This window comes from Cinclus cinclus, chromosome 6 (assembly GCF_963662255.1).
Source record: "Cinclus cinclus chromosome 6, bCinCin1.1, whole genome shotgun sequence".
NCBI lineage: Eukaryota > Metazoa > Chordata > Aves > Passeriformes > Cinclidae > Cinclus > Cinclus cinclus.
Genome location: NC_085051.1, coordinates 7,413,791 through 7,434,531, shown reverse-complemented (window position 1 = coordinate 7,434,531; position 20,741 = coordinate 7,413,791). Strand labels below are relative to the sequence as shown.

The 20,741-nt window shown below is 40.5% G+C and overlaps 1 protein-coding gene across 1 annotated transcript; it reads left to right on the top strand.

Annotated features, from left to right (window-relative positions):
* The first annotated feature begins 4,327 nt into the window (after positions 1 to 4,327).
* Positions 4,328 to 19,265, top strand: ZDHHC13 (zinc finger DHHC-type palmitoyltransferase 13). The gene is made up of 17 exons (XM_062494370.1): positions 4,328 to 4,354; positions 4,881 to 5,014; positions 5,394 to 5,516; positions 5,980 to 6,057; positions 6,517 to 6,661; positions 7,998 to 8,062; positions 8,631 to 8,793; positions 9,639 to 9,764; positions 10,027 to 10,160; positions 10,947 to 11,047; positions 13,210 to 13,334; positions 14,327 to 14,389; positions 14,767 to 14,860; positions 16,219 to 16,302; positions 17,120 to 17,277; positions 18,449 to 18,546; positions 19,055 to 19,265. The coding sequence occupies exons 1-17, from the start codon at positions 4,334 to 4,336 to the stop codon at positions 19,188 to 19,190; spliced, it is 1,848 nt and encodes a 615-aa protein (XP_062350354.1). The 5' UTR covers positions 4,328 to 4,333; the 3' UTR covers positions 19,191 to 19,265.
* The last annotated feature ends 1,476 nt before the right edge of the window (positions 19,266 to 20,741 follow it).

Below are 20,741 nucleotides of genomic sequence, written 5' to 3'. Positions count from 1 at the left end.
TGTGTCAAATCAAAAGCTTGCTTTATTTTTAGATGATGCATACAGATCTACTTTATGTTTACTGGATAGGTAATGAAACTGGTTTTTTTGGATGATTCTATACAAACATTTTATAATACATTTTCCCTAAACAATGTAAAAAGTTTTTGCAGTCCAAGGTAATGTAAAATACATGTTTTAACATCCATAGTATAAATCAAAAACCCAAAAATTATCTAATAAGTATATGCTGCAACAGCTACATCTTTGTAAAGTAGTATGAGATGACTGGAGAATCATTACCAGAATAAATTGTAGGAAAAGTCTTCTGAGCAGAGAAAGTGAAAACAGGAAACAGATGAGTTCAGAAGTAAAAACGCAAAACAGAAAAAAGTGCCTATTTTTTTTTCAAAAATAAACAATAGCAAACGTGTGATTACATCTTGTAGCTAGAGGAAATTAAGAACTATAATGCATATTTTAAAATTCTAGTCTAGACAAAGATGGTGTATAGTCTAGGTTATGAACAATTAAGAGTTGCTAGTTATGAGGCAGTCACAACAAAGACTCTGAGAAAGAGCTTAAACTTTTTGTCCACTGTAAAAGAATTAAAGAAGAGCTGATGTATTCAAAGCTGGCAGAGAAGAGTCAAGTTACAAAACTTTCTTGTTTAAGCAGGATATATATATATATATAGCCAATAGTAAGTAACTCCCAGAAGCCAGAGGACAACAGCGATTTTCCTGGAGCTGCCAGTTCCCAGTCCATGACTCCCAAGATGATGTGGTAGTGCCACACAAGATGGTGGGGTGCTGGACAAGACCCTGCAGCAGCAAACGCAGACCTCCCCATCTCCAGGGAATTGTCTGGCATCAGCAGTGCATGAGCAGGAAGATCTCCACAGTTTGGTTACTTGTGGCAAGAGTCTCTGTGAGAGCTGCCAGAGTGCAGATGGAAGAAGCCCTTTGGACAGGAGTGCCTTTTCCCTCAGAGCCATGGGTATCAGCAAAACCTGTTCAGCCCTGAGGATGCAGCTGGCAGGAAAATCCAGAAAGAAAAAATGGAGGCCAAGGCCATTGCAGAAAGTGTTTGCTGCAGCCAGACACACAGCAGCCATTTCTGGGAGCCAGTTCCCAGTCCATGGCTCCAAGAATGATGTGGCAGTGCCACAGGAATAGACCCTTGGTGTGATGCTGGACACAGAACCTCCAGGATCAAAGGCAGATCTTCCTTTCTCCAGGGCACTCTCAGGCATCAGCAGTGAAGAAGAAGAATGAGGGTGGATTCCAAACTTTGGATATTCCTGGACATTCTACCCAGAGCCTCAGTGAGAGCCGCCACACTGGAAAGGGAGGAAACCCTTTGGACACGTGTGCCTGCTCCCTCAGAGCTGGGGGTGTCAGTGAACCTGTTCATTCCCGAGAATGCAGATTGCTAGGAAATGCCTGGAAGTAAAAAAGGGAGCCCAGCCCTCTTCAAGAAGATGTTCCTAGAGGGAAGTGTCCCAGGAGCAAGTGCCTTGGAGCCACCAGTTGTCAGCCCACGGCTCCCACAACACTGTGACTGTTCCAGTGGGGAACACCCCATGCTTGGCAACAGAGATGATCCACGTGAAACCAAGGAGGTTCTTCCATCTCCAGGAAGCTTTGCTCAGATGGCCTCTGACTACCAGCTGTTTATTTAAGGAGGGAGGTCAGATATTCTTAGGAGTATTTGTGTTAAATAAGTTGGGATTTTCCCAGAGAACTCTCTGAGTGTTCCCACTATTCTATGTTTGACTGAAATTCCTTTCTTCACAGAAACTGGCAGTGCTGGGTCTGGATGCAGAATGGTAATGCTGTGGATCACAGATGGAGAGTTTGGTTGCTGCTAAGCAGGGCTTGGCCTCCTCAAGGACTCTGTAGGGTCCTAGAAGCTATTCCATGTCCCATGCTCTGCCATCAAGGAGGTGACAAAGAGCCTGGAAGGAGCATGTCCAGGACAGCCAACCTGGACTGCACACAGGGATATTCCAGACCACAGGATGTCCTGCTGAGTCTAACAACTAAGGAAGCTGGTCAGGAGCGGCTGATCCCTGGTGGGATTGACTGGAAGAGGCAGAGGGTGCTGAGCACTTCTTGGGCATTACTGCTCAGTCCTGGGCTTAGGTCCTCTGGCTCATCTCCCCGTCCTTCTTCCTCCTTCTTGTTCCCAACAGGGCAGCCATTTGGTGCAGCCTCTGAACATGGCATCAGAGTCCACGTAGGTGTAGGACAGATCCTTGTGTTCCGCTTCCTTCCCTCTCCCATTCCCCACTGCCACCAGCTCTCCCTGGGCAATGAGGAGGTTCCCAGCTGAGTGAGGGCAGTGCAAATGTGCAGCAGCTCAAGGATCTGCTCCCTGCACACTTCCCAGGATAGGGCTGCCCTGGGCCTTGGCATGGACCAAGGGTCCCCCTTCTCTGCTCAGTCTGACCCTCCTGCCCCAGCCTCGCTCAGTTCGATTTCTGTGCCTGCCATGAGGGACGCTCTCCACACAGATCCTGGCTCTGACTCCTTGGATCCACAGCACAGTTTTTCCTGGCTTTTAGCCAGGGGTTCCACGGTGTAAGGGATGCGGACACGCAGGAGGAGCGCGTTGAGCTCTCCCTGGCCATCGTTAGTGGTTTCAGGCCCGCAAGAGCTCTTTTATTTCTCTTTTCCCCACCAACATCCCCTCAGCCCAGCCGAGCCGAGCCCTTTCCCGCCCTTTTCCCCCTCAGCACTGGCCCCGCCCCCGCTGAGAACATAGCCACGCCCACGGCCCTGGGCACGCCCACAGCTGGGACCGGCTTGCCGCCCTCCCCTCCCCAATTAACGTCCTGGGTTCCTCCCTCATTAACCCCTCACTAATTAACCCCCTGGCGGCCGACAGCACGGCTTTGAAGGAGCTCTTCAGGACACCCCGGCTGCGTGGGACACGGCAAAGATGCCCAATTTCCCCCCGATTCAGGGCAGGGATCCAGGGCACCGTGACCTCCTGGGAAAGATGCTCCATCCCGGTTGACACCTCCACCAAACGGAGAGGAGAAAAGCAGGATGCCAGATACAGAAACCCTCAAGAGCTCCCCAGCTGTGTGTTCTCCCCACCGCCCCACCCCTTCCACCTCCATGCCAGGTTTACAGGAGCTCAGAAAGAGGATAAAAATAGAAACAAGTGCCACAATGAGTTACTCGAAGAAAAATCCATCAATGCCCAGGAAGTTCCTGGGGCACCTTCCCAAAAATTGGACTTGGGGGGGAACACAGTACTGGGTGTCCTAGGACATAATGCTGGACACTGATCCCTCCGGGCCTCCTTGGCCCCCTGGATCCTCCCCATCTCAGGCGCTTTCTGGCTTCTCTCCCCAGAGTGCCAACATCTGATCCGCTGGTGTTTGTCCAAGCACCCCGCGGACAGGCCGCACCTGGAGCAGATCTTCAGGCACCCTTGGGTGCGGGGCGGGCGTTTCTGATGCCTTGCCGGAGCCTCTGCAGCACCCAGCGACCACGTCCCACACAGGACCCAAACAATAAAACACCCACCAACCCACTGCGGGCTGTCCAGTCTGGTCCTTGTCAGCAGCTTCAGCTGAAGGGAGCTCAGCTCCACTGAGAGCTGGAGGTCTCTGATCATCCCATGGTTTCTCCTCAGGCCAGAGATGGCGTCACTCTGCGGGCTGCCGGAGTCCCACCTCACCTGGGAAGCTTGTGGGTGTTTGGCGCCTGTGGGTGTTTTACAAGGTTGTCCCCATTTCTTCGGGGGGTGAACACTTGCCTCGAAGTGCTTGCCCCAAAATGGCGGCTCCTCCCTCACCCTGGTGGTGGTTGTGAGAGGACACTGAGGCTCGGCGTGGGGTGGAAACGGTCCCAAATGGCCTTGAACTCCTGTGGCAACCATGCCAGCAAGGAGGCAGCACTACTCCTTTCAGGGAATTGTAGAGAGTCAGTAGGTGCACGCTGAGCCTCCTTTTCTCCAGAATGAGCTCCCCCAGCCTCTCCTCATCAGACTTGTGCTCCATAGCCTTCACCAAGGGACGGCTTCCAACTGCTGAGGAACAACCCCCGAAAAATTCGCCAGCAGAAAAGTGTCCTTGCCCGCGACCCTTGTGCGAAAAGTAAAAAGTTTTTCGATGTGGCTGCCTGAGTAAAAGGTAAGGAGCCATTTCAGGTACAACTGAACAAAACTCGGAGCCGCCGACCTGCCCGTCCAAGCGGCTCCACAGCGGCCGGGGCAGGTCAGGGAGGGCTCCCTGGGTGGGGCTCCCGCGGTGCCGCCCCGCCCGGGCCGTGCGTGCCCGGCCCCGCCCCGCAGCCGTGCCCAGGAAACGGGAGCAGGAAGCTACGGACCCGCGGGGATGGCGGGCAGCGGCCCGGCGGTGAGCGGGGAGCCCGCGGGCAGTGCCGGGGCTGGAGCGGGCCGGGGGCGCGGAGCGCGGCCGGGGGCCCCTGGCAGGCGGCGGGGGCGGGGCGGCCGCGGTGCTGCCGGGGGCTCCCGGGCAAGAGCCGTCCGCGTCCTGCCCTGCGTGTGCCTTGTCTGTTCCCTCGCGTCGGCTTTCTGGCTGCACGGGTGGCGCTGTGGCTGCCAAATGCGTTCCAAACCCTCCCCAAGGCCGGAGGTTGTGGTTTCTGGGGTGGCAGCGCTGTTGTGGGTGAGGCTGCTGTGTCGGGAACCAGCTCTGCAGGGTGCTGAACGCCTCTTTAGTTTGTTCTGATGCACCTTGACCACATCCCTGCTGTCCTCGTAAATAAAATGATTGGTCTCTTGCCGGGAGGTTTTAACTTGTGCTTTGAATTGACATCTTTGTATTAACAGAGCCTAACGCCCACAGTGTAAGGGGGGAGGTGTGTGTGGTGTGCAGCCGATAAACAACAATGGTTAATAATTGTTTTGTTAACCGCCAGTGTAAAAGCCATTGCCATGGGCCTCACCGACCTCATGTGCACAGCAGCCACAGTGTCTATGGAGATCAAGGTCTCCCAGGCCCATATCCCACTGCTGAAGATCCCAGCACCTGTGATATCGTCAAGGCTACACAGTAAGTACACGTTCTGAGTGTGCAGGGTGTTGAAATAGATGGGAGCGTCCTCGAATGTGAGCCAGGCTGGATATTTCTATAAAGGAAACATTTTCAGTTTCATTTTGTCCCTGTAGAGGCAGGGAAGAAAATTGCTTACAGCTGCTATTGAAAATAAAAGCATTTCAAGCAGCTTTGTTTAAGTAGACGATTCCACTCATCAAGGCACAGCGCCACTCTTTTTACAAAGCTTCCATTGAATGCAATGAGGAATTTGCTGCAGTAGAAGCTGCTGGGTGATGTTTACTGAGATATATTTTTTTGTTAGGATGCAACTGTCTCCAGACTGGAGAATATTGAAAAAGTGATAAGTAAATCGATTTTTTTTTTCTCATTCAAGGTATGGAATGCTAGAGCGATGCAAAGAGCTGGTAGAAGCAGGATATGATGTTCGACAGCCAGACAAAGAAAATGTGACTCTTCTTCACTGGGCAGCAATAAACAACAGACAGGAGCTGGTTAAGTAAGCTGGGAGTCCCTGTGTGTATTCTGCCACTGTTACCTGTAATAATTTTGTTGTTTTTGTACTTGAAAACAAAGGAATGCACTGCTTGAGAAGAAAAGCGTAGAATTCAAATTTTAATCCAGTTACCTTTGTGAAGATGTCACTGAAATGTAAAGATAGCCCATTTCTTTACGTGTGAAATCATGTAGTCCATTAAATCATTAGATTTTGCTGGGTTTATTTCTGTAACAAAGGTGAAAGCTGATTTTAGAAGTACCTTGATAATGACTGTATTTTTTCTTCAACGTTTTCTTGAGGCAAACAGCATTATTTACTGCTAAACCACTTTTGTCCATTTGCTTCTCTAGTGAGTTTTTGATTATTATGAGTCATTTACTCCTTTAGCTATCTTACTCTTAGTATAATCTTTTGCTATTTTGTTATGTCTGTTTCCTGACCTCGTTGTGTTGTTATTACACAGATATTACATTTCCAAAGGTGCAATAGTGGATCAGCTGGGTGGAGATTTGAATTCTACGCCCCTGCACTGGGCCATCAGGTAATGCTGCTGGCAATCACTAACTGCACATCTGTCAGTATTTACAGCTGTGGTAGCGTTTTCTGAGATCCAGAGGACAAAGCACTGCTTGTCTGGAGAAAACATAACCTGAAATAATTATTCTGGGAAAACGTATTTGCTTGCAAAGTCTCCCATCATTTCCAAGTGATGATTGGAAAATCAGTGCTTTCCTCTGGACTGTCAGTCTTTTGCCAGAGTCAGAGGCTTGGGTGACTGCTCACAAGAGAATTTACTGTAGAATAACCACTGTATTTTAAATGAATGCTTTGCCCTAGGCTCATTTATTAGTGTGTATGTATTTAATATAATTTCCTGAAAAAAGCCACGAGAGCCTGAAATCTTTTGTGGGATGCCTGTGAGAAGTTTTAAGGCAATGTTTTCATTAAAATACCCATTTTAAAAATCACTTCTATAGTTTCATTTCATATATCGTTGTAGACAAGGACACCTTCCCATGGTCATGTTATTGTTGAAATGTGGAGCGGATCCCAGTCTTATTGATGGGGAAGGATTCAGTAGCATTCATTTAGCAGTGCTGTTTCAACACATGCCCATCATAGCCTACCTCATAGCAAAAGGCCAGGTATGTTGCTGATGCCTCAAATATTGTTTTCTGCTTATGAGTAGCTGCCTGTGTATAGGAGACATTTCATAATTATCTGGGTTTTTCTCCTAGATGAAAAGCAGTGATTTTACACCTATTTTTCTGTGCTACAAGTGCAGACAAACTTAGATATTTTTTATATTTGTATATATATATATATTTAAATACTCTTCCCTATTCCTGTCATCTCCCACATCTAGATTCACCTACATTTCAGCATGTTTAGGAGTGTTGTTGAGGCTGTGCAGACTTGTGGTGCTGTGAAATGACCAATGGCTTTTAAACCTGGGAATGAAAAGCAGTGTATGATGTATAGACATCATGAAGTATTTATGATCTGATTACAGTTTTGTAACTAATAATCTATGCAGTTGTCCATCAATTGAAGACCGCAGAATAAATTCTCAGACTGGCTCTGAATTTTCATTAGAAACTTCTGTGTTGAATCCATGGTAGTTGATGTCTCTTAGCTTATATCTGAAATGAGCAGAATTAATGGCAAGTGTAACAACTTGCTAATAAAAATGACAGGAGAGTTCTTATATGATCTAGACTGATTCTGAAAAACAGCCTAGTATTAGGATTTAGAAGTTTGCTAAGTCTATTTTCTTTCTCATAAGGTTCTCTTTAGGGAGGGTAGCTGACTTCTGGAATGTAGATATAGTGGTGTATATCACAGGCTTAATAAAGTTGTTGGCCCACCTATCTTTAAAAATATCCAAGTGAATAATTCTTCTAAGTAAATCTTTGCTAATGTAATGATGGATGGAGGCAGGGAGCAAGGAAACCTTAGTTGTGGAGGAGGAAGAAAGTTAGGTAAGAAGAGGGAGGAAGAAAATTCAGGTTAGATATTTAACTGTCTTGGGATACATAATCCTCTGTTGTTTTAATAAAGCTGTTTTATGTATTTTCTGTACATCTGTTATGTACATCTATGTACACAAGGAACACGGTTAGCATTGCTTTACAAGGTCCTTCTTATTTATAGTATTTCTTTGGAAAGAGGACAAGAAATACAGTTGACATGATTCACTTAAAAATGTCCTTAGTGGATATTTTTATATCCGCTAAGGATTAAGGAGTGTCTCCCTTAAAAATTTCCTTAAATGGAAACTCAGGATATTCTGAAAGGAATGACATGCAAGACTTGTAGAAGGAGGAAAAAATTTTAAATGAGTGTTGGCTTCTTCGCTGATACAGTGTAATTTCTGTCCATTTACTTTTCATTAGTGAAGCTAAGGCAATTGTATAGCCCCAAAATCCACTGTTTCCTGTAATAAATGGTAATTGCTTGTTATCTTGTTCTTATTCTTAGAATATAGACACAACGGACTTCAATGGACAAACACCTTTAATGTTAACAGCACAAAAAGCCATTGGGTAAGTAGAGAGTAACTGAAGAGTCTATTGTACTGTACTCAAGAAGCTATGAGGTGTATTTTTCCTTACTGTTTTTTTTAAACTTCCATTTCCCTTCCATTTCAACTAAAATATGAGGTGTTTCAGAGATCAGGAGTTGGGAATAGCTCATTGGATATAGCCAAGACAGTGAAAAGAATTTCTAGAAGAAGTTTAGGTTTGTGGCTGAATCATATGCAGCCTTATTGTGTTTTCTGCAAAATGAAAACAAATGGGTGTGGATGCAGTGAAATGCATTTAGAACAAATAAGATGGGGAGATACAGGCTACACATGGTGTTGTAGAAGATACAATCTGTGTTGTGTACCTCATATTTGTTAAAACAGTAAGGTAGCATAGTCTGGAGAAAAACTCCCAGGGTAGGTCTGGAATTGTAAACATGGATCTGTCATTGATGAGCTGTTTCTGAGAAGGTATTATATATGCTGTTTCACAGATGAGAACTGTTGTTTTATAAAGCATTCAAAAGTTTCATTTCCAGTCTAAATTATCTTCTGTTTGTTAACTCTTATGCTTTATTTTCATCTAGACCAGAACCCATGAGATTTCTCTTAAAGTTTAACCCCTCTCTCAATGCTGTAGACAATGTTCAAAAGAATACTGCACTGCATTGGGCAATAGCCTCAGGAAATACTAGTGCAGTGGATCTGTTGCTGGAAGCTGGTGCCAGCCTGGACATAAAAAATGTCAAGGTACGATTTCCTTTGTGATGTTTCATCCCATGTGGCACAGATGTGTAAAATGAATGTAATGCAAAATTTCAGTCCTCTCCATGTTGGATGTTAAATATGCAGCAGGGTTTGGCTAACAGCAAGTGTTCTTAGTCCTTCCCAAAAGGAAGTAGCACCTTTTTTGAGGTGTGGCTCAAAGTATGAATGCAGAGGTTCTTTGCAGCCTTTGTTCAGCCTTTGAACAGCCAAGCCTTGTGTTCACTCAACAGTAATTGTGTTCTTTGCAGAATTTGCTCCCTTGCCCTTTTTTGTTTCATTTTCTTGGGGTCTTGTTTAATTTCTTTTTCATTACTTAATTTGGCTGTTTTCTACTTAAAAATGTTGTCATGAGGACTTGGACAGATTTTAAAAAATACGTTTCTTAGTGTCCAGTCAGACTCGTAAAGACTTCAAATTAAGTGAATATCCTCCTGTAAAAGCTGGTGTTTGGCAACGTCTGTTTATACATTCAGAAGGTTATCACATACAAAAGGCTTCAACTTAATATTTGTAGAAATTGATAGTATAAATGTTGAAAGTATAGATTCCCATGACCGTATAGATACGTTGTTGGAGGCATTCCAACAGGTAAATAGATGCAATCTATTTACAAATATCAGTTTTCAAAACTACAAACCTCTGATTTAAGCATGTTAGCACTCTGAATTTAGCTTACCTTTGCCTTAAAAATTAGTGGGAGGTAGGTGGGGCTGGGAAGTAAATGCCCAGTTAGTCTTGTTTTAACTATATTCATTTCTTCTGTTAAAAGTGAAAATATTTATGGGTTAAGTACATAAATAAATAAATAATCCTCTCTGTTGTTAAAGGGAGAGACACCGCTTGACATTGCTTATCAAAGTCAGAATCACTTCATGGTTTATATGATACAAGAGGAAGAAAGAATGAGAAACAGGAGAAATAACAGGTTACTGAAAATAGTAGAGAAATATGAGGTAATTTCCTGATTGACATGCAAATTAACTCTAACAAGAGTAATTTGTGAAACTGGGTGCACAAAATAGAATTCTTTAAAAGCACATAGGAGTGGTTTGGGTGGGGAATTTTGTATCATACCTCACCCATGCTTTTGAGGTATTGATGTGTGACCTTGTCCTATCCTGAGTCTTTCAGCATTTGTTACTACATGAAATGAATACTTTTAAGCAATACCTTCTTGAGTACTTCGTTGTATTTTAACAAGAATAATTTTAACAGCTCTTCCTGATGTTGACATCTTCCTTGACATTCATGTGGGCCATTGGATATGTCATGGACTTAAGTTCTGATTCTTGGCTTTTAAAAGGAGGTTTGCTTCTCAGCCTGCTATTTGGGATGGCTCTGTTTGTGAGGTTTGCAGCTTTTTCTCTCTATGTACTTACTTGTCAAAGACACTTTAAAAAGTATCTGATGCGTAATTCTTTTTAGAGTTTAGTTTCATTTAATATAAAAGTTTTCTCCTAAGAAATGGTTGCATGGTGTGTACTTTTTAGAATTAATTACCACGGAAATTGAATATATTTAAGTGTACACAATAATAATTTCTTCTTATTAATAATTATTAATAATTTCTAATAATTAGAATATTAGAATTCTTAATAATTTCTAATCCTTCAGTGAAGGATTTAAAATAAAAACCCCAACCCAGTTTGTTACCTAATTTTACTGTCAGAGCGTAACTGACCGTCTGCATCTGGTAGACATTGAGATATCTGCTCAGAAATGTCCTTTATTGTAACATTTTCCTGCTACATTCTGTCACTAAATGAGTTTTAATGAGCTGTCCCCTCTCCTTCTGCTCCCCACACCTCCCAGTGTTATCCTGAGCTGTTTCTCACTTTTCCTGCCACAGTCAATGGTCACTCATATGACAGTTCTATCTGTGCACAGACAGAGATTGGACTTTTCACCCATTTGTGCTGGAACTGGAACAGACCACTCTTCAGTTTTATTTTTGCATTGTTAATCCCTTATATGTATGGATAAAGAATGCTTTTGAGTTCTTGATTGCTTTGAGAGACTTGAAATAAACCATGTGCATGAAGTTTTTGCAGTTACAAACCAGATGATTTATATTCTATGGATTTATATTTCAAATATATTTTGAAAAATATTTTTTTCTTGTAATGTTCTTTCAGGCAACTGGTGGGACTCAAGAATCTACGGTATCTTCCCACAGCTTTTCTGCTAAGTTCAGTTTTTTGGATGTCCATGACCTGGTTTTTCTGGTTCCTGCATGATATCCTTTATAATCAAGAAATGCAACTCTCCTTGGAGTTTCTTGTAAATCTAAACCTGTTTATGCAAACAGTGATGAGCAGTTCCAGATGATTCCATGTGACTGTTAATGTCTGGTAAGATTGGTTTAATCCCATTGGGAAGGGGCAAAATGTACACAAACTAAAAACCTGTACCTTTTGTCTATAGATTATTGTCTTCTTTATAACCTGAACGATTTCATATGTTACTGGAATACCAGAATGAAGAGCTTTGTTATAAAACTAATGGTTTTTGTTAGCATCTCCATGTCACTCTTTAATCTTCCCCACTGAGACTGTTGTAGAGTGATGTATTTTGGTATGTGGTATAACTGGGTAACATATATCTTAATAATAATTTTAAAAACATCTCTTCTTTCTAAAATGATAAGCATTTGACTATTAGTGGTATTCATGCTCTTGCCTTTAAAAACAACATCCTCTACCACCACCTCCCTAAAAAAGAAGAAATTTCTTTGTGTTCCTGCAAAGAAGACTGTCCAGTCTCCAGTCTTTATTCACAGGTTACACTGAATCTTTAGTATACCGTGGATTAATTTTTATATGATGCTTACTTTCTTTGAAGAGGCTTCTCACTATGAGTACAAAAATATTTTAGTAGCTTGTGCTCTCTTTCCAGTGCCCTGCTCTTTTGTTACACAGTATGCATCTGTTTATTGATAAAGTTATGTGAAAAAACCTTTAGGAAGATACTTAGAACTGCATCTAATTCTGTACTACACCAGCTATAATGTATTGCTACGCAGTTTTAATTAATTTTTAATTCAGCCTTTGAATGATATTTTCTCTTTTACTGTTCCCAATTAAGATGTCCTTAGTAGAATTATCAGGATTAACTTTGGTGAACTGATTCAGTATATTCTTGCTGGGGATTCACACATATGCTTGTATAAATAGAAATGGTGTTATTCAATTGTTATGAAGCTTTAAGGTTTGTTTTATTGGTGTCATCTAAGTTAAAAGGGAAAAAAATATTACACTGGTAGGGATTTGAGTCAGACACTTCACTGAAGATAGTGAGATTTGTGAAGTCCTAACCATAGCTTAGTGAGATGGGCCAGGGAATAGGTTTCCGTTTCACTGCCCAGCCCTTTTTCTCATTAATGTGTTTTACTTCTGCAGCTGGTCACAGATCTGAGTGTTTTAAAAGTTTTCAGGATTTTAGTTAGCTGTATTTGTCTGTCAAACTTCCTGTGGACTGAAAGAAAATTGAGGATTTAATTAAGGACTGAATTCTAATTAAGGATTTTCCTGAGCTCCAAAAAACCAATAGCAGTGCAAATAGACCAGCAGTATCCACAAGAAACATGCCATCATTTTGACTTCTGTAATTGCACCCTGCAACTGCATTTTAACAAACACAGCTGGTGTTTGTGCCAGTATTTTATAATCGTGTTGATTTTAATTAGAACTGTTTGCAGTATTGTTAGTTATTAAGACAAAGCAACTTCGAGGTTACCATCCTGGATTTTAAAACAAACCTTAAAGTTCATGGAGTGACTGAAGGGTCACTGGAGATGCAATCCAGGCTTGAGCTCCCTGCCTGCTCCTTGGTGGCAGCAGGGACTGTTCTTTAGCAGCCTGAGCTCTCAAGTTTGATGCATTAATTTAGTTGGTATAAAACTTTCCCACTCCACATTCCTCTGTTGCTGCATAGAGACAGTTAATCCTGACATGTTTTTCTTCCCCACTCATCTGGTACACAGATGGTTTTAGTTCATGGTGTAAAAACTGTGTTCCTAATGTCCCATTACCTTCAGAAGTGTTTACCAGTGTGTGCTTGGGGTTTTTTTCTGTGATAAAAATAGTTTCAGGATGACTGACATATTCAAAGGCAGAAGTCTAGAGGACTTTTAAGGAGGATGACATGGAGCCATATTATGATGCAGGTTTATACAGTTGTAAAAGTCTTCTCCAGCACTCAAATTGGACAGAATATTCAATTTCTCTGATAAGATGGCCTTGGAAGGACAGAGAGGATCCCACTGTAAAAGTGAAAATATCTTTTTCCTTCTCGTGTCTTACTTGTAGAGTAATATGAACTAATTTTAGAATATTTTACTTGTTTGACAAATAGCGGTGTTATGAGTTACAAGAATATAGTCCTTAACCTGATTATCACATACCACTAATGTAATTCTTAAAATCACTGTCATGATCAGCATGATGGGTCTTCTCTATTATTTCTATAAAACCTGGACTACTGATCCTGGATATATAAAGACTTCAGAAGAAGAAAGAAAAGAGGTAGGTGATTTTGTACAAACAAATTGAAGGGCTGACATGGTTCTGGTTGATTTTTTTGTCGTCATCATGTGCAGCTCTGTTAAACTGTAAAACAGGGAAATACTCTTCTTTAAAGAGTTAGTAGTAATGTTGTTTAACAACAGATCTTGGAGAATGTCTCCTACTGCTTGTTTCCTTATCTTCCTTGTCCTACTATAATTTCCTTGCCTCTATCTTCTCATTGAAATGTGAGCTTTGACCAAAGCTTGTACAGACCCTGTGGTGTTATCTGTGATGCGAATTCACATAGAACTTCACTTGAAAATAGAAGTTTTGGATGGTTTCTGATTCAGTTGTCTCTGATTAGAAAGAAATAGTCACAGTGCTTTCCTATATATCATATGCTAGTAATTATTTAAATGTTATCATGTGCTTTGAGGAAGTGTATAATGGTTTGATTTTTGTGCTTGAGCATCATGCAACTCACGTGCTATTTCCTAACTGTTTTATGGCCAAAAGAAATCACGGGCAGACAATCAGTAGAGAATTTAGTCTCTGGTCTCCTCAACCAATGGGTTAAGGAAAACATTTTGTTGGTGACCTCATGGCTCTCATTGAGGTTGTATTTCTTCAGATTGCCAGGGAGAATAAACTGCAGTTTTAACGTGTTACCACAGGACTCATGAATGTTGTGTCCTTGTAAAGGAACGGACTTCATCTTCCTGAAGTCTGGCTGACTATATGAGAGGTGCCATCTCATTTTAAGGAATATTTAATTAATGCATTAATTTTGGCAACACAGATACTTTTCTGAGTACTCTTGTGTGGGCGAAGCTGCATTAGTCTTTGCTGGTTTGTTTTTTCTTGTGCACCTCTTTAAATAGCAAGTTCTTACTCCTGTTCATGCTTGGCACTTAAAATACTTAAAAACTGCAAAAGTCCTAATGTAGAAATCTTCATAGCACCTATGGAAATGTGATCCAAATGCAAGCACAAAATACTTTGTCTTTCAGAACATTATAGCTCTTGCAGAAGCTGGTTGCTTGGACTTCAGAACATTTTGCACATCATGTCTTGTAAGTGGGGCTTTTATGCTTATTTTCTTTGTGAACCTGCCTTTTACTCAATACTGCCATGAAAAACTTTTTCCTCACTGTCATTAAAGTGTTACACAAGTAGTTTGTTTAGATTTCTTTGTTTCTTTTCTTTTATGGTGATGAGAGATGCCTTGAGATCCTTGGACTCTAGTTTTAATTTAAAAAAATAATTTAATGAATTAAAAATAAATATGTTTTTTAATTAAGGTGTATGGTTCTCATCTGTGTTCTGTGTTGTGAGGTGTATGACACAGTGATTATGCAAAATGTGGTGCTAACTGTAAGATGATGCCTTAAACTTTGACAAAGTAGATGCTTCTGCTATGAGTGTATTCTTTTCCTTCATCCTCACTTAGGTAAGAAAGCCTTTGAGATCTGTGCACTGCCTTGCTTGCCAAGCATGTGTAGCCAGATATGATCAACATTCTCTGTGGACTGGACAGTGCATAGGTGAGAATGTGTGTTTTATCAAATTTGAAAACACCACATATTTTAAAAGTTGCAGAGATAACGTTTATCCCTTTAAAGAGAGAGCACACATGATATGAGAATATCCCTTGATACTGAAGAGCTCTGATAGGTGCCAGAGGGAAATTAGATGGAAGAGAGAAAACAAATAAGATTATTCAGGGGTTGTTAGAGAGGTTACCCTAAGAACACAGACTTACACAATCTGTAACTCTTTAGAGAGAGAAGGAATGGGGGATATGATTGAGACTTCTAAAAAGGAAAGAAAAAAGTTATTAAGTTGGTGGCTAAAGTGAATGCAGGATTATTAGGTAAGCGTGTCATAGTAGAACTTGGGATTTAAAATTGGTAAAGGAAGAAATGTCTCCACGTGGCAGGCAGTGAAATTTTGGAGCTTGCTGCTGAAAGTGTTTGCAGACCCAGGCAATATCAGCAGGTTCATAAAGCGATTAGCCAAACTTTTTTGGACAGTGTGTCCAGGAGTAGATACTAAAACAACCAGACAAGTGTGCACAGTCTGACATTTTGATGCAGTATCTATTAATGAGGACAACGAACTGGAGGAAATGGCTGCACTTGTGTGTCCTCCTGAACTTCCATTGCCTCTTGTCACTATTGGGGACAGTTCTGAGTGGAGCATCTGTACCCCTGAGATTACCCTGCAGGGTGTTTCCATCTTGTGTTCTTCCCTCTTACCCTCTCTCCTCCTTTCTGGCTCATTATTCAAGATAGGAAGGCGACAGCCTCACATTTGTCACAATATATTTTTCACTCTTTTTTGCCAATAGCTTTTTTCCTAGTGTTAAATGCTATTTTTACAATGTTTGCTATTTACAAGGTGCTGAGACATCCTTCTGATGCGATGTCTCAAAGCTTTGAGCAATATGATTGTAATTAAAAATATAATCTTCATGTAATAGTTTTTCTGACAGAGGTCTGGGGTTTTTTTATGTGTATGTTTTCACTTCTGAAACACACAAGGTCAGACAAATTGAATAGCTTGGACTTCTCAGTCATATGAAACAATTTTATTGTGCATGGGAGGGAGTTGTAGTTGCCTAATTAGTTCACATCAGACTAAAATACCTGAAGGCATGCTCTGAAGGAGAGACAAATCCTGGTTGACTTTATCAGAACTAATTCTATTATATAAATTGGGGTGGCTTACAGGAGAAAGTTGCCAAGCTCCCTTGTGGATGGCAGAGGTTAAAATAAGAAATGAATTTGATTCTCTTTTTATTCCTGCTAACTTCAGTGGAAGTGTACTTACTGCTGATTTTTAAAATGTCCAACTTTAATTTTTTTTCCTTTTTTCCTTTCCTTTTTTTCCTCAATTTCAGGCATTGGGAATCATTATTACTACCTGTTGTTCCTGTTTTTCCTGACGATGACTGGTGTCTGGCTGCTTTATGGAACTCTTCAGTGTATGTATCCCTGAATTTAGTTTTATTTAGCTTTCAAATCTGTCTCTGTGTGGTCTTTATTTTTCAGCATTTCTTTTCCAGCAAGTGTAACCTGCACAAGTGATACCTCATTTCAGCAGTGATGTTACTGTGTAGTTTAAGTGAAAATGCATCCTGTCTGAGTCTTTGGTCAAATACCTGATTCAGTTTGTGTTGAGCAAGAACAAAGATGCTCTTGTAGTGGGATATCCATTGGAAAATGAAATAGCAAGAAGCATTTTTGTTAGGGAGGAAGTAGGAACCCATGTGGAGGAAGGTCAGGTAACAGGTTCTAGTCTGAATGCCCTTTGCTGTAACAGAAAATAAGTTTGTAAATACATTATTGCAAAAGCTTGATTGTTTGGTTTTTTGTTTTTTTAAAATCTGGAAATATCTATACTAAACGCAAATATTTCTTGTTGGTTTTGAAGTGGCTTAATTCTGAAGAGAAAAATAATATCTCATTAATAAATCTGAACTGTTACTTTGAAACATTTATACATTTATTGGAAAGGAGAGGAAAGCCCTTATAATTTAGTTGCTGAGGATGAATTGCCATAGCACCAACCTTTAAAAACAAGGATGTTTTTCTGTGGATCGTGAACAGAGAGTCTAAAGATTATGCAGCCAGAATAGCAAGCAGTTATGCATCTGTGTGGGTGCTTTTAGGTGGCAACGGGGTAGATGAAATGTGGTATTTCTAGAGCATGTTGCTATGTAATACTCATTTCATGCAAATTATCTTTCCTCAGCTACTAAGTGCTTAAAAGCACAATTAACTGATTGTGTGTCTTGTCAGATTGGTCCAACCACTGTGCAGCAAGTTTCCATCAAGATGGATTGTGGACGTACTTCACCCAAACCGTGTCCTGCTCTCCCTGGGTTTCCTACATCTCCTCAGTAGCCTGTTTGCACACCCTATGGGCCTCTGGGTGGCTCACTGTTCAGCTTTATCAGGTAATATTTTTCTTCAGTTTATACTTCTTGTCACATTAAATCTTTTCCCTTGATGATTTACTCCCATAAAAACTCCGTGCCTGCTCTCCTTGATTACTGTCACAGCAAGGTGCTACTCTTAAATCTCAGGGCAGACCTTGAAGTTTCCCGGGTTCTTGGGCACTCAGCATTTTGTGTTGGAAGTAGAATGATGGTCTGCAAATCATTCCTGTAACTGAGTTCTGGGTTTACTACCCATCAAAAAAAGTTGTATTTAAAGACAAGAAATTTGTTTAGCTAATAGAACTGGTGTTAATGCCCACAAAACTGCACAAAAGTTCAGTAACACATTTATTCCTGAATGGAAAATTCTGTGGCAGAGCTCAGCCATGTGTCATTAGACTGTATTAAATCCCACTGTTACTGTAAAAACGCATGACCTGGATTTTATCTTGTTGAGATAAAATTGTCAAATTTCTTGTTTATGTTTTTCTTGGAGAAAAGCTTGGCTATGCAAACAAACCTGAGAAGAGCTGTCTTAAAACATCAGTGAAACAGCTTGTTTAGCAGCTATCAGGAATGAGGTATTTTTGAAATACGTGTTAAGCACAGTGAGCTAAGGACTTGTTTTACGTCTTGTTTAGTAAAAAAAACAAAACAAAACAAAAAGCTCCACAATTTTAGATGTGTACTGCTAGATTTTTGCAGTATCCAAGACAATGGGATATCATGCTGGAAAAAGGGAGGATATTTACAGTTTCATTACTGTGTTTCATACACAGTGATGTGAAAATATACTGCTTTATGGCATTTAGTGTCACTGTGGATCAAGGGGATCTTTTTCTACCATTTGTGTGGTAGAATGTAGACAAAAATCTGAGGAGGTTGGTGCTTAACTGTGATACATCTTAAACTTCTGCAGACACCTGTGGAAGTACAGTCCTCACAGACATCCCAATTAAGCTTGCCTTCTCTGGAAGCTGGTGTTAGAGCTTGCCAGGTTCTGTTTTAGCCCAAGTGACATTTAGAAACATACTTTTCAGTCATCAGTTATAGCAGTGGTTACTTATCTGTTAGCTATGTCCAGACTCTTCCCCACTGCTCCTTTCTCATTAGTATCTTTTGGTCTCACCAGAATTTTAATTTGTGATGCTCATGTTGTAACTATTACTTACATTTTCCTTCCAATCAGATTGCATTCCTGGGATTGACCTCACATGAAAGAATGAATCTCCTGGTACAGAGAAAATCCTCTAAGCATCCTGTTTCACTCAGGAGGACTCCATACAAGTGGGTATTAATGAATAGAGTGTTATAAGCATTACCTCTTCAGTACTGATTTGCTTCACTGCTTCATAAATGCAAAAACATTGTTCTGGGTGTGAGGGAGTGCTGTCCTTTAATTTGTTCATCAGTCTCTGTGTCTGTTGTGTAGGATCAGAAAGAGAACTGAGGTATGAACTGGCCCCTTTCTGCCTTCTCTTGCAGTATTTAAGTCTATTAATAGAGAAATTGGTACCAGGGTATCCCTGTTTCCTCAGGGTTTCTAACAGATGGGATCTTACTAGCTTTTAAATATTTGAGTTCAACTTAATTTCCTCTCATTTGTTAATGTAAAACATGTTGTAAAAGTTCAGCAAAGGAGTAATGCTCAGCTGAGAGCTCTTCTGTTTCTTCTCTCTGAGCTGTCTCCCTTGACAGGTTGTCTTAAGTACTGTCTCATGGTGAAGTGGTATTTTTCATTATTGCAGTCTTCTTTTTTTAGGTTTATTAATGCATATTTTTCACTTTTTTTCAGTCTTGGATGCTTCCAGAATCTTGCAGACTTTTTTCAGTGCAGTTGCTTTGGTATGTTCAAGCCCAACATAATTGACTGGACCAAGCAATACAAACTTTTTCATCTGGGAAAGGAGAAAAATGTTCAATCTGTGTAAAATTTTGCTTAATTTCTAAGACGATTGAGCTGAAAGCTAAATAAAACTGGATATTTTGTTAATTTTTACAAATTCTTTTGAAAGTGCTTAGTTTTATTTTTTATTATTGTTTCAAATATTAAACTTACCTTGCATAAGATACAACAGATTTGTATATAGAAAAGTCACTGTGTGTCTGTGTATGTATAGTTTGAGCTGATACTGTTTAAAATTTTATGTGAGAAGATGACACAGATATATATATTTTTAAAGGTAAGTTTTTGAGGCAGAATTTCAAAATTATGTTGGTACCTTTTGCTTTACTTTTCTGGTAACAAAATGCAATTAAAATTGAAAATTAAGGTGAATGTTCATGTTTAAAAACTTAATATTACAATTACAATTGTAATTTTATTGCTGATGCTATGAAAACCTGTATTAAGTCTTTGTATTTGAAGAGTTTACATGTAATAAAATAGAGCTTTCATACTTGTAGGTGTATTTTTGCAGACTGAAATAGATTCAAGGGATATGTGACCAATGAGGTATTTAAGAGTGGGAGGGCACAGAACCATAAGAAAGAACCTGACTCTTTGCCTTTTGTTTTTCACATATATATGTGACCTGTTAGGGTATGAAAATGGGTGAGTTTATGATGGAAGATAGCAACGTACATGAAAAGAGTGAACTGTTCCCCACTCCATCTGTAAGAGCTGATGTCAGCCAAGAGAAGGAGGGGCCAGCTGGACAGTGTGATATGGATGTAAGTTAAAGTAGGTAACAATGAAAACCAGCAGAGAAAGAGTTCAAGATCAGGAAATTAAAGTCAGATATCATCTGGAACTGACACTGTAAGTAATGTAGTGAAATGCAATTCTTGTAGTTAAGAAATGGGGGGTTTAATTTATCTTGGTGAAATCCATTTATCTGAAACATTGTAGAATGTATAAGCACAAACAAATACAAATAAAAATAATGTGAAGCAGTAAGTATTTTATTGTAGCTTGAAAACAGACAAAACTTACAACACTGTATTCTGTGAAAATGTTGGGTTTTTTTTAGAAATGCCTCCCTCAGAGAGAGGGAATTTCAAATCCTTTTAAATTGTCTCAAAGCAAATAACATTTACTTGTTAAAACACAAATGTCAGCATATTCAAAACTCAACTAGGAGACTGGTGGAAATACAGACAGGTTAACACTGTGAACAAAAGAATCCAGTTTAACTGGGAACACCTGGAGCCTTCACTCCAGAAGCAATCCCTATCATAATGGGGCACTGTGAGTCTAAAATTCCAGTCTAAAATGTGATGAGTACTAGTTTAAGAAGCAATAATGTTCCATGAGGTTCCTGGTCTTTAGATATTAACACAAACATGAGTCTATAATCACTGTACCTTTTTTATCTACTCTAAGAATTTCTTAAGATACAACTCACACATTTTTTCTGCAAGGTGGAGAATCTTAATGAAATGCCCTAGGTTCTTAGCAATATGTGCTGTTTAATGTTTTACTTGGCAGCTATCACTTGGTGGCATCAACAGCAGTTTGAGTCTGTTGCATTCATTTCTTC

What these genes read in the sequence shown, in the direction of transcription:
- ZDHHC13 (XM_062494370.1), top strand. Translation starts at nt 4,334, where the DNA reads ATGGCGGGCAGCGGCCCGGCG. An exon ending in TGGCGGGCAGCGGCCCGGCG is followed by an intron (nt 4,355 to 4,880) that starts GTGAGCGGGGAG and finishes GTTAACCGCCAG; the next exon opens with TGTAAAAGCCATTGCCATGG. An exon ending in TCACTGTTCAGCTTTATCAG is followed by an intron (nt 17,278 to 18,448) that starts GTAATATTTTTC and finishes CCTTCCAATCAG; the next exon opens with ATTGCATTCCTGGGATTGAC.